This window comes from Bufo bufo, chromosome 2 (assembly GCF_905171765.1).
Source record: "Bufo bufo chromosome 2, aBufBuf1.1, whole genome shotgun sequence".
In the NCBI taxonomy this organism is placed as follows: domain Eukaryota; kingdom Metazoa; phylum Chordata; class Amphibia; order Anura; family Bufonidae; genus Bufo; species Bufo bufo.
In genome coordinates this window covers 209,923,504-209,936,994 of record NC_053390.1, presented here as the reverse complement: position 1 = coordinate 209,936,994, position 13,491 = coordinate 209,923,504, and the positions used below count along the sequence as shown (strand labels likewise).

General features: G+C 43.8%; 1 protein-coding gene across 1 annotated transcript in view; it reads left to right on the top strand.

The window, feature by feature from the left end:
- Positions 1-13,491, top strand: part of ANAPC7 (anaphase promoting complex subunit 7) — a 67,662-nt gene that overhangs the window by 27,155 nt on the left and 27,016 nt on the right. The window contains exons 5-6 of the mRNA XM_040416073.1: positions 364-517; positions 7,914-8,056. Coding sequence (XP_040272007.1) covers positions 364-517; positions 7,914-8,056 — 297 coding nt within the window. The remainder of the gene's footprint in view (positions 1-363; positions 518-7,913; positions 8,057-13,491) is intronic.

Below are 13,491 nucleotides of genomic sequence, written 5' to 3'. Positions count from 1 at the left end.
TCCATGATGCGGTGTTTGTGTCTTAGCAGAAGTGATCACAGATCAGCATAGCCACAGTGACCTTCTGGTACTATAGATGATCACCACCCTGTGCATAGTGGGCGGTTGTCACTGTGGGGACACTGGTGTCCTCTAATGTAATGTCTTCATCAGTAGCAGCACTTTCCAGTGGATAAAACTCAGTTCTTGAATCCATGTTGTTACAGAGACCCGCTTCAAGACCTCAGGTAGCCTCCGTATGGAGTCGAGACATGAGTTTTATGTACTGCTGAGTGCCGCAATCTTCCTAGCTGTCCTTTACTATATTGCGTGTGCAGTTGAGTTCTTTGCTGTGTTAATATGTTGTCTCTTTTCTAATTGCAGGTCTGTTGTCCCTTTCTGTAAAAGGTGCAGAAGTAGCCTCCATGACACTGAATGTTATTCAGAGCATTTCCAATCTGGACTGGCTCTCTGCCTGGATCAAAGCGTATGCCTTTGTGCACACAGGGGACAACACCAGAGCAATTAATACAATCTGGTAAGTCTACAGTATATTAAGAGAAAACTGACCCCAACTAAGAAAATATATTTGAGGCAATTGAGTTGCTTTAATAGTTGCTAGATGTGTTTTAAGTACACCTCTTAAAAGGGTTAAAGGTTTATTGCCATCTCAGCCTTTCATGGCAAAGATGGAAATAACCACAGTAAGCACCAACCAGGGGTAGGTGTAGTTACGGAAGTGGCTGAGCGTCCAGCACTTATCTGTAACTCCATGGCAGTGAATGGGAGCTATGTAAACGGAAAGCTAGGCTACGTCCACATCTGCAGCAGGCATTCTGGTATTCTGTTCTGGCAGATGAACAGTATGCTGGAATTGCCGTATCGGCATAGCAAGACACCACCAGGGCTCAATGGATCCCACTCACTATGATGGTTGTCCACCGAGTTTCCGACCATGAGTGCTGGCTTTCTCCTGGACAGAAAACTGCTGCATGCCGTCAGGCCGGTAAGTTCTCCTGGCAGTCTCCAAATCCAGACTCCTCCATCAGCCTATAAAGTCCACAAGCAAAAATCCAGCTCACCATGTATCCATCATCCTCTGTGCACGGAACGAACCAAGCAAGTTCTCCAGACATAAACAACGTGAAGAAAGTTCCAGCACTTGTAAATCGCTTCGTCTTTATTTTCGGTAACAAATGACAGCATGTGGCCCCCGTTTCGAACTGTAGCGTTCTTAGTCGTAACCGTATGGACTGCCAAACCTCCAGGTTTAAGTAGATCTACTCCCCCTGACCAACAATAGGGGGGGGGAACCACCTCCCAGAGGCAGGGCACTCCAAAACTCTGTCATGTGCTACGCCTGTGATCTGCATTTAACAGCATAAAGAAATTTGAAACATTCGCGATAAAAAGCTATATTAATTGTAATACAATGGGCATTATTTATGTCATTGAATGTACAATGTGTGATCTTATGTATATAGGGAGTACATCAAATGCAGCCAATCATTACATAACCGTAGTTTACTAGTTTCCACACTTATGTGATTGAAAAAGTAGTTGTTCCTTTGAGAGGTGGTGATATGAAGAAGGTTTTGCAGCGGGAGGTATATTGGATATTCAGACTGAATACCAGATATCCTCAGGGTCTCAATCTGAGGAAAGAACTGATGTATTTTTATTAATCCAACATGCATAAGCGAATAATAGCCATTATTTAGTTTCACCTATAGTCACATGAGAATGTCCTAGTAATTTAGATGTCTTCTTATTTTTATACCTATTTTTCATGTTTGACTTTTTATCCCATTCACACTATGCAGTTTTAAAAAAAAAAAAATATTTGAGTCTAGAGTTCTGATTCAGAACAAGTGCTGTATTAGAAATAGATCATGCCCTGGAAATGTGCAGTTATATTTTGTATCATGTATTTTATACTTTGTATCTTGTGGTATTTAACACACATATATATTTTTTATGCTGTTAAAGAGGACCTTTCATGGGTTCATAGAATATGAACTTAGTAGCAGGCTGCAAAGAGCGGCGCCCAGGGATCTAAGTGCACTTACTATTATTCCTGGGCGCCGCTCCGTTCGCCCGCTGTGGCCCCCGGTAATTTCTCAACATTCGGTGCTAGTAGGAGGAGACGCCAGTGTCTCTCCTTCTCCCTGACAGCAGCGCTGTCCAATCACAGCTCAGGGCCAGGGAGAAAAAAAAAACTCCCTGGCTCTGAGCTCTGCGCTGTGATTGGACAGCGCTGCTGTCAGGAAGAAGGAGAGACACTGGCGTGTTCTCCTACTAGCACCGAATGTTGAGAAATTACCGGGGGCCACAGCGGGCGAACAGAGCGGCGCCCAGGAATAATAGTAAGTGCACTTAGATCCCTGTGCGCCGCTCTATGCAGCCTGCTACTAAGTTCATATTCTATGGACCCATGAAAGGTCCTCTTTAAATTCATCTCCCCCCCCCCCCTATTGTTGGTCGGGTGAGTAGATCTACTTAAACCTGGAGGTTTGGCAGTCCATACGGTAGCGACTAAGAACGCTACAGTTTGAAACGCGTCAATTGTAAGGTGGGGTCCACATGCTGTCATTTGTTACCGAAAATAAAGATGAAGCAACGAAACGATTTACAAGTGCTGGAACTTTCTTTACGTCATTCATCTGCCTGCCAGATGGAGTAGTGTGATTCATCACTCCACAGAACATGTTTCCACTGCTCCGGAGTCCAGTGGTGGCGTGCATTACACCACTCCGTCCAGCACATGGCATTTTTCTTGGTGATATAAGGCTTGCTTGCAGCTGCTCAGCCGTATCGTGAAGCTCCAGGTACACAGTTTTTGTGCTGATGTTAATGCCAGAGGAGGTTTGGGCCTCTGCAATTTGCAGTCTGCAGAACGTTGGGGACTTAAGTGAGCTCTTTAGAAGGACCCAAGTGTTTGTAAAGGCAGATTGTATGCTAGGTGCTGGATTTTATACACCTGCGGCAATGAGACTGAATGAGACTCCTTAATTTAGTGATTAAGAGGAGTATCCCAGTACTTTTGCCTATATATTGTGTGTGGGCATGCTTAGATGCAGTTCAAGACAAAAAAAAAAAAAATTATAATTTTTTTTTATTCCCTCAGTGTCTGTCAGTGGCCTTAAAAGTGATGACTTATAATTATTGAACAAATACATATACAGTGGGGAAAATAAGTATTTGATACACTGGGGATTTTGCAAGTTTTCCCACCTACAAAGAATGGAGACACAGAATCTTAAAAAAAAATCCATAACATCACATTGTATGAATTTGCCATTTATTGCATGAAATAGGTATTTGATACAATAGAAAAACAGAACTTAATATTTGGTACAGAAACCTTTAGTTTGCAATTACAGAGGTCAGAAGTTTCCTGTAGTTCTTGACCAAGTTTGCTCACACTGCAGCAGGGATTTTGGCCCACTCCTTCCACACAGATCTTTCAGGTTTTGGAGCAGTCGCTGGGTACATTGAGTTTCAGATCCCTCGAAAGATTTTCGATTGGGTTCAGGTCTGGAGACTGGCTAGGCCACTCTAGGACCTTAAAATGCTTCTTACGGAGCCACTCCTTAGTTGCCCTGGCTGTGTGTTTTCAGTCATTGTCATGCTGGAAGACCCAGCCACGACCCGTCTTCAATGCTATTACGGAGGGAAGGAGGTTGTTGGCCAAAATCTCACGATACATGACCCCATCCATCTTCCCCAATACGGTACAGTCATCCTGTCCCCTTTGCAGAAAAGCACCCCCAAATGATGAGCTTTCGACCCTCATGCTTCACGGTTGGGACAGTGTTCTTGAGGTTGTACTCATCCTTCTTCCTCAAACCACCGCGAGTGGAGTTGATACCAAAAAGTTCTATTTTGGCCTCATCTGACCACATTACCTTCTCCCATGCCTCCTCTGGATCATCCAGATGGTCATTGGCAAACTTCAAATGGGCCTGGACATGTGCTGGCGTGAGCAGGGGGACCTTCTATGTCCTTCAGGATTTTAATCCATGATGGCGTAGTGTGTTACTAATGGTAATCTTTTGAGACTGTGGTTCCAGCTCTCCACCAGGTCCTCCTGTGTAGTTCTGTGCGGATTCCTGAAATTTCTCAGAATCATCCTTACCCTACGAGGCGAGATCTTGCATGGAACCCCAGACCGAGGAAGACTGACAATCATCTTGTTTTTCTTCCGTTTTCTAATAATTGTTGCCTTCTCACCAAGCTGCTTGGCTATTGTCCTGTAGCCCATCCCAGCCTTTTGCAGGTGGTCTACAATTTTGTCCCTGGTGTCCTTGGACAGCTCTTTGGTCTTGCCCATGGTGGAGAGGTTGGAGTGTGAGTGTGTGGACAGGTGTCTTTTATACAAGTAACACATTCAAACAGGTGCAGAGTAGGAGGGCTCTTAAAGAAAAACTAAGGCCCCCTTCACACGGGCGTTGCGGGTGAGGGTCGGATGCATTCAGGGTGCATTGCGGGAAACCCGCGCAAGTAGGCACGCAATTGCAGTCAGTTTTGTCTGCGATTGCTTTCCGATGTTCAGTTTTTTCCGCACAATGCATTTTGCACACGCGTGATAAAACTAAATGTGGTACCCAGACCCGAACCCGGACTTCTTCACTGAAGTTCGGTTTTGGGTGTGGTGTTTTGTAGATTTTATTATTTTCCATTATAACATGGTTATATTGACATTATAACAATGTTATAAGGGAAAATAATACAGTGAATAGACTTTAATGGGCTCTGGGGTTGCTCATCCCTATCATCTCCTAGCAACCATGCGTCAAAATCGCACCGCATCCGCACTTGCTTGCGGATGCTTGTGATTTTCACACAGCCGAATAATTTTTATCGGGCCTGCATTGTGTGAAAAACGCAGAATATAGAACATGCTGAGATTTTCACAAGTGATGCGTGAAACTTACCGCTCATCTGCAGAGCCCCATTGAAGTGAAGGGGTCCGGATTCAGTGATGGTGCCATGCGTTCACCTCACGCATTGCACCCGTACGGAATTCTCGCCCGTGTGAAAGGGGCCTAACAGGTCTGTGAGAGCCAGAATTCTTGCTGGTTGGTAGGTGATCAAATGCTTATTTCATGCAATAAAATACTAATTAATTACTTAAGAATCATACAATGGGATTTTCTGGATTTTTATTTTTTTAGATTCGGTCTCTCACAGTTGAAGTGCACCTACGATAAAAATTACAGAACTCTCCATTCTTTGTAGGTGGGAACAAATTGCCAGTGTATCAAATACTTATTTTACCCACTGTATAGCACTGATGTCCCCTGAACCAGCTGTACTAGAACGCTTGGAAAGTTCACTTTGTCGGTAAAGATTAGATGTTGGCTGATCATCTCAGGTAAATGGGGTCTCCCAAACATTGGCAGGAGATAAGAATCGGCAAGTTTGAATTCCACTGCCGCTCCTTTTGTTCTCGGGGAGATGAGCCGTTGCATGTCTCTCCCTCCTTCCTACTGAGAACACCTGCGTACTTGGCTGGGCTGAGCAGGTGTGTGCACATGGGATTGAGATTTAATTTCCAAATTGCACACGAGCAATAATTTGGCTTCTCAGTAGGACGTAAATGGGGTTTACAGCTTTGTAACCATCCTTTCATACTGGTCTATCCCCTCTAGTGAAATCACTGTGTATTCTCTTCTTCCATTTCTACTGCTTTCTGGTAATTGGAGACGGTCCGTATATGTGCCAGGTTAGGCTCTGTTCATATCTGCACTTACCTCCTTTTACTGTTTCATTAGAGAAATAGAAAAACTACAAAATATAACAACAGTGTCAAACTTGTCACATGACTGATGGACCCCATTGACTCTAAAGGGGTCTGCTGGGTTTCTCTTTTGGTGTCCGTCATTTTACCAGATAACGCAGCATGCTGCACCCCTTTTCTCCCCCCCCCCCTCCCCCCCTAACAGAGACTCTAACACAGATATGAACACTGACTTAAAGGGTTGTCTCACTTCAGGAAATAGCATTTATCATGTACAGAAAGTTAATACAAGGCACTTACTAATGTATTGTGATTGTCCATATTGCTTCCTTTGCTGGCTGGATTCATTTTTCCATCACATTATACACTGCTCATATCCAGGGGTTACGAACACCCTGCAATCCACCAGTGGTGGTCGTGCTTGCACTCTATAGGAAAAGGTGCTGGCCTATGCGCGGTCCTGACTACCAGAGAGGCAGGCAATTTTTCCTATGGTGTACCAGCACGACCACGACTGCTGGATTGCAGGGTGGTCGTAACCCCTGGATATGAGCAGTGTATAATGTGATGGAAAAATGAATCCAGCCAGCAAAGGAGGCAATATGGATAATCACAATACATTAGTAAGTGGCTAGTATTAACTGTGTCTACATGATAAATGCCATTTGCTGAAGTGAGACAACCCCTTTAAGGGCTCACTCAGACAAGTGATGTAAAACTTGTCCATGGACAATTTTACGTCTGTGTTGAATTAGTTTGGTGTCCAACTGTGTTCTGTTTGTCCATTTTATTTTAGGTTATGACATCAGTAGGTCATCTGTGTTTCACGTCTGTTAAATACACTTGAATGCCAAGAAACTGGCATAAATAATAGCCTGGGCAGATGACCCCACCACTCCCCATTGTCGAGGGCAGCAGTAAAACCCTGCATGTGCTTAAATTGAGGCGCATGGACATTTTAAATGTTGTACAATTGAGACGTGACTTTTTTCTTTTTTTTTTGTACGCTAAAAATCTGCATAAGGGACCATAATAAATGACCCCCATTGACTTGAATGGTTGAGTCTAGCAAATTGAACCAAAATAGTGCACGTTAAGATTATTTCTCAACTGACTGATGGTTTGTGAAGGAAAACGGACATGTGCTGCCCTTACTACACACAGACTTGAAAATCACTCGTCTGAATGAGCCCTAAGCTAACCTTCTATAGAGTGACCGTACAATTCCCCAAATTAAAGAGGACCTGTCACCAAAAATGCAATCTGCAGGCAACATGTTACAGAGCAGGAGGAGCTGAACAGATTTTGATGGTTTTGTGGGAAAAGATTCCGTAAAACTTGTAATTTTTACTTTGACATCTGTAGCCCTGTGAAGAGCTACCGGTACAGGGGAGAGGAGTTATCAGGGACAGACAGCTATTTCTGTATGCACACTTATACACACAATGCTTCCTGTACCGATAGCTATTCACAGGTTTAAAAAGCAAAGGTATAAATATATAAAATACAGGTTTTAAAGAATCTTTTCCTACAAAACTATTTGTCAATCTGCTCGTTTCTCCTGCTCTGTAACATGGTGTTCTCAGATTGCATTGCTTTGTTTGGTGACAGATCCGTTACAATAATACAACCGCATGCATCCGTCATGAACGGATCCGGTTGTATTATGTCTTCTTTAGTCAAGACTGATCCATCATGAACACCATTAAAAATCAATGGGAAATGGATCCGTTTTCTATTGTGTCAGAGAAAACTGATCCGCCACTGTTGACTTACATTGAGTGTCAGGACGCGATGTGGTGCGGAGCAAGAGGGATTCTGTCCGCGATGGGGACGCAACAAAACGAAATGGAATGCATTCTGGTGCACTCCGTTTCGTTCAGTTCAGTTTTGTCCCCATTGACAATTAATGGGAACAAAACTGAAGCGTTTTCTTCCGCTATTGAGATCCTATGACTGATCTCAATAACGCAATTGAAAACGCTAATGTGAAAGTAGCCTTTACAACTACAAGCCTCTGTGCAGCGACTGCACAAACAGGAGATTCTGGCAGGTTTTAGCGCTGTGGACCACAGAATTGTGAATGCAGGTATGGATTATCGGCGGTACCGCCCTACTTTTACTTTTTATTGTTCCTAATGCTCTATAAACTTTATTCATAGTTTTTAACATAAACAACTTTGTTCCTCAGTTCTTTAGAGAAGAAATCATTGCTGAGAGACAATGTGGACCTGCTGGGGAGCTTGGCTGACCTATATTTTCGGGTAGGCGATAATAAAAATGCCATTCTGAAGTTTGAGCAGGCACAGATGTTGGACCCTTATTTGATTAAAGGTATTTATCCAGTACTTTTTGTAGTGTTTTTTTTTTCTTTTTCTATCATATCTTTGTGCTGTCCTTTAAAGAGGTTGTTCAGCCAGTAATTATAGGTAATCGGTATCTGATCGGTGGGGGTCCGCCGATCAGTTGTTTGAAGAGAAGGCGGCGCTCGTACTTCCTTGTCAAGCTTACATTGTGTGCCCTCTCACTTGCAGTGGCGTTGCAGTGTAATTACAAGTGCTTGGTACACTATGGCACAGAGCCAACGCACAGTGTAATCTTGAAAGGGAAGCCAGGCTCGGGCGAAATTTGCCTCATCTAGAAACCGCTGATCGGCCAGCGTTCTGGGAGTCAGACCCCCATCGATCAGATATTGATGACCTGTCCTGAGGATAGATGCAAATAGTAGTGTAGAAGCAGCACTGTGCGGTCTCACGATAATGCGTATATATCAATGCAACAGCCTCACCATAGGCCCTTGATCCATCAGGCCATATAGTATACATGGAAAAACGAAGATGGCTCCGGCAGCATTCCGCAATATCAAATGTTCTTTAATAGTAACCTCAAGACACAAACAGCAACGTTTCGACTGGAGACCAGTCTTTGTCAAGCCTAATAACATCAATAATAATAGGCATATATATATACCCCCCACATAAAATACACGCCCCATTACATCATCAATGCGAATCAATGTACAATAGAATACATATGTCCACAATCTAACTTACAGCTGGTGATCTATCCGCCACACTCGTGTTGTTTGTCTCGGCGTTCTCATGTGTGTATTGCGCAGCCGTGCCTCAATTCATTTGCATAACCGGATGTGTCATACGTCACCATGGTAACCTGCGGCGCACGCGTCTCTGGCCAATAAGCTACCGAAGGTAACCGCTGACGTCACAGACGGTGCGTCCACCCTGTGAACTTCTTTCAAAAGCGCACGTCCGTGCGTCAGCTTCATGGATCACATGGGACCCGCAGCCAAACACAGCACAGCGCAAGCACCGGTGTCATGGTAACGATGACGCCTCGACCAATGCAGCTTCCCATATTGATAACTAGTACAATTTATATTTACAACAAGCAGGTATATATGTGATCTTATCGACCAAACATACTGTGGGGCCCTTGCCCTCAACCGTGATCACCTGATTATTAAAGAGCATCAATGTAGATTGTACGTAGCAATACACAAGACAATGATGGAAATTACATATATCACAACAGGTATGGTAAACAACAGCCACACATAGCCAAAATGTGGATGATGTACCATACATACATATCCCATATATACATAGATCCTCATATTGGCCCATTGTCATATGGATTGGGGATGGGACCCCCGGGGATGTGTTACATATATATTAAAAACATGATGTCCCTATACCTAGAGGACACAAACAGTTACCAATATCAATCAATGGATGAGACATTGAATTCTATATTCAAGCCAAAAGGTTGTAGGGACCTAAGGGTATGGATCCATTTAAGTTCCTTTTTCCTCAGGATTCCCTTCCTGTCCCCGCCCCTTCTTAAATATCCCACGCTATCGATCGCCCGAAATCTCAATTGATTTATGGAATGTTTGCATTCAATGAAATGTTTTTCAACCGGTTTGTCGAGTGCACCTGTTCTTATTGTGCTTTTATGTTTATTAATTCTTTCCCTCAATTCCATCGTGGTCTCCCCCACATAGATCAAACTACATGGGCACTGTATCATGTACACCACATCAGTGGATTTACATGTATAGTGACCTTTGATTTTGAAACGTTTACCACTGTAAGGATGTGTAAAACCGTCACCTTTCATGATGCCACCGCAGTTGCAACAGGAAAGGCAAGGGAAAAGCCTTTTTCTCAGCTAGAAATATTGATGTACCTGTCAGTCAACCTGATGTGCCCACCAATATCTTGACTTGTAAAAATTTTAATTACGTAATAAAAGTCACTTTGTTCCGCCGCAGAACAATCATGTGGTTGAAACGTATATCGGTTTTGTCAGGAAACGTATCGATCAATTGAGGGCTGAGGGAACCCATCAGTTCAAACACAACCTGTCACAAGATGAAAGACAGGCTGTTTTTGAACAGGAACATAATAAGCAATTGACGATCAAGCCAGCTGACAAGGGGGGTGCAGTGATCGTGATGGATACCTGTAAATATATTGACGAGATCAATAGACAGGTAGGAGATGGTAATGTTTATGAGATGCTGATTAGGGATCCAAAATGGGACATAGCAGATGTCATAGGGGTGCTATTGGATGAGGCTCTCAGCCAAGGAATCATTGATGATGAGTTAAATAACTTTTTGCGTGTGCGCCATCCGATCACCCCTGTGATATATGTATTACCAAAGATCCACAAGAATCTTGTGGATCCCCCTGGCCGACCCATTGTGTCGGGCAGGGGCTCCATCTTTAATCCTGTATCCATCTTTTTAGATAAGGTGTTGCGGATCCACGCGACCACGGCTCCCTCCTATGTCAGGGATACTGGCCATTTCCTGACAAAGTTGAGATCACTTGACTTGCCGGCGGAGTTTTTGCTTGTGAGTTTTGATGTTGTATCTCTGTATACATCCATTGATCACTCCTACGGCCTAAATGTCGTCGATGTGGCCCTGGCCAGCACGGAACTCTCTCCTTGGCGCGCCGGCTGATCCTCGCCTTCCTGGAGGTGGTCCTGAGAAGGAATTATTTCCTCTTCGGGGACACTTTCTACCAGCAAAAGCGGGGTGTGGCGATGGGGTCCAATGTGGCCCCCACCTACGCAAACATCTTCATGGCGGAGGTCGAGGATCGGCTTGTGTATCGCTCTAGTTTTTCTGAGAGAGTTCTGTGCTGGTGGCGCTACATCAACGACATTTTCTTTGGACGGGCACTGTATAAGAGCTGGATGAATTTCATGCGCACCTGAATTCTGGGGTCCGGGACCTGCGGTTCACCGTGATGCACTCGGCCCGTGAGCTGCAGTTCCTTGACGTCCGAATTCAGGTGCGCGATAGAAAGATCTGTACTGATCTTTTCCAAAAACCTACAGATAGGAATACCTTGTTAATGTATGACAGTAGCCATCCTCAGAATATGGTAAATTCCCTACCGTGGAGTCAATTACTTAGGGTACGTCGTATTGTATCGGATGACACCCTCTTTGGATTTAGAGTGGATGAAATGTGCAATAAGTTCAGCAAGAGAGGTTATCCCACCAAATTGATCAATCGTACCAAGCAAAAGATTGTATCTATGGAATGTAGTTCCACCTTGACAAGGAAACCACAAAAACAGGAGACCCCTCGGATTCCATTTGTATCCATCTTTGGGAGTGATAGCGGCAATATTGCCACCATCCTAAGACAGGAATGGCAAATCCTACAGAAGGGATTGCCTGCAGTCACCAAATTTTCAGTTCCCCCAATGATGGCATACAAACGGAGCCCTAATCTACGCGATAGATTAGTGAAGGCTGACATAGGGGGTAAGGACATTGAGAGACAGAAAAGGTTAGCACCACTGAGGAACGGTAATTTCCCTTGCCTTTCCTGTTGCAACTGCGGTGGCATCATGAAAGGTGACGGTTTTACACATCCTTACAGTGGTAAACGTTTCAAAATCAAAGGTCACTATACATGTAAATCCACTGATGTGGTGTACATGATACAGTGCCCATGTAGTTTGATCTATGTGGGGGAGACCACGATGGAATTGAGGGAAAGAATTAATAAACATAAAAGCACAATAAGAACAGGTGCACTCGACAAACCGGTTGCAAAACATTTCATTGAATGCAAACATTCCATAAATCAATTGAGATTTCGGGCGATTGATAGCGTAGGATATTTAAGAAGGGGCGGGGACAGGAAGGGAATCCTGAGGAAAAAGGAACTTAAATGGATCCATACCCTTAGGTCCCTACAACCTTTTGGCTTGAATATAGAATTCAATGTCTCATCCATTGATTGATATTGGTAACTGTTTGTGTCCTCTAGGTATAGGGACATCATGTTTTTAATATATATGTAACACATCCCCGGGGGTCCCATCCCCAATCCATATGACAATGGGCCAATATGAGGATCTATGTATATATGGGATATGTATGTATGGTACATCATCCACATTTTGGCTATGTGTGGCTGTTGTTTACCATACCTGTTGTGATATATGTAATTTCCATCATTGTCTTGTGTATTGCTACGAACAATCTACATTGATGCTCTTTAATAATCAGGTGATCACGGTTGAGGGCAAGGGCCCCACAGTATGTTTGGTCGATAAGATCACATATATACCTGCTTGTTGTAAATATAAATTGTACTAGTTATCAATATGGGAAGCTGCATTGGTCGAGGCGTCATCGTTACCATGACACCGGTGCTTGCGCTGTGCTGTTATTGGCTGCGGGTCCCATGTGATCCATGAAGCTGACGCACGGACGTGCGCTTTTGAAAGAAGTTCACAGGGTGGACGCACAGTCTGTGACGTCAGCGGTTACCTTCGGTAGCTTATTGGCCAGAGACGCGTGCGCCGCTGGTTACCATGGTGACGTATGACACATCCGGTTATGCAAATGAATTGAGGCACGGCTGCGCAATACACACATGAGAACGCCGAGACAAACAACACGAGTGTGGCGGATAGATCACCAGCTGTAAGTTAGATTGTGGACATATGTATTCTATTGTACATTGATTCGCATTGATGATGTAATGGGGCGTGTATTTTATGTGGGGTGTATATATATGCCTATTATTATTGATGTTATTAGGCTTGACAAAGACTGGTCTCCAGTCGAAACGTTGCTGTTTGTGTCTTGAGGTTACTATTAAAGAACATTTGATATTGCGGAATGCTGCCGGAGCCATCTTCGTTTTTCCCTGTCCTGAGGATAGGTCATCAATATAACTGTCAGCACAACCCCTCTAAAGACCTCATCGATGTACATGGTAGGATGTAGACCGTGCCCCTGTCCCTGAGCAGAACTGAAGAAGCCATGTTGCTGGACTCCTACATGGCTAGCTGTTACACTGTACAGGGAGATTAACATGACAAATCCTGATACAGGAGGCTGGGCCTCATTTATAAACCATAGTGTCAGCAAAATTTGGTGTTGCCCATGATAACTGGTCAGATCAGATGTCTTTTTCTAAGGTGCACTAGAAAAATTAAAACTGGATTTTGGTTGCTATAGGTAGTGCCTGTATAGTATCTCTTATTTTTTACATGTTCCTGTGTGCTTTCTAGAAATGTATAAATATTCTCATTTTCCTGTGTATATACTTGAGACCGTATAACGCCACACAAGAATCGATAGAGTAAATTAAACATCATCATCATTAGGCCTCATGCACACGACCGTATGTTCGGTCCGCATCTGTGGATCGGATGCAGACTCGTTCATTTCAATGGAGCTGCAAAAGATGCAGACAGCACACCGTG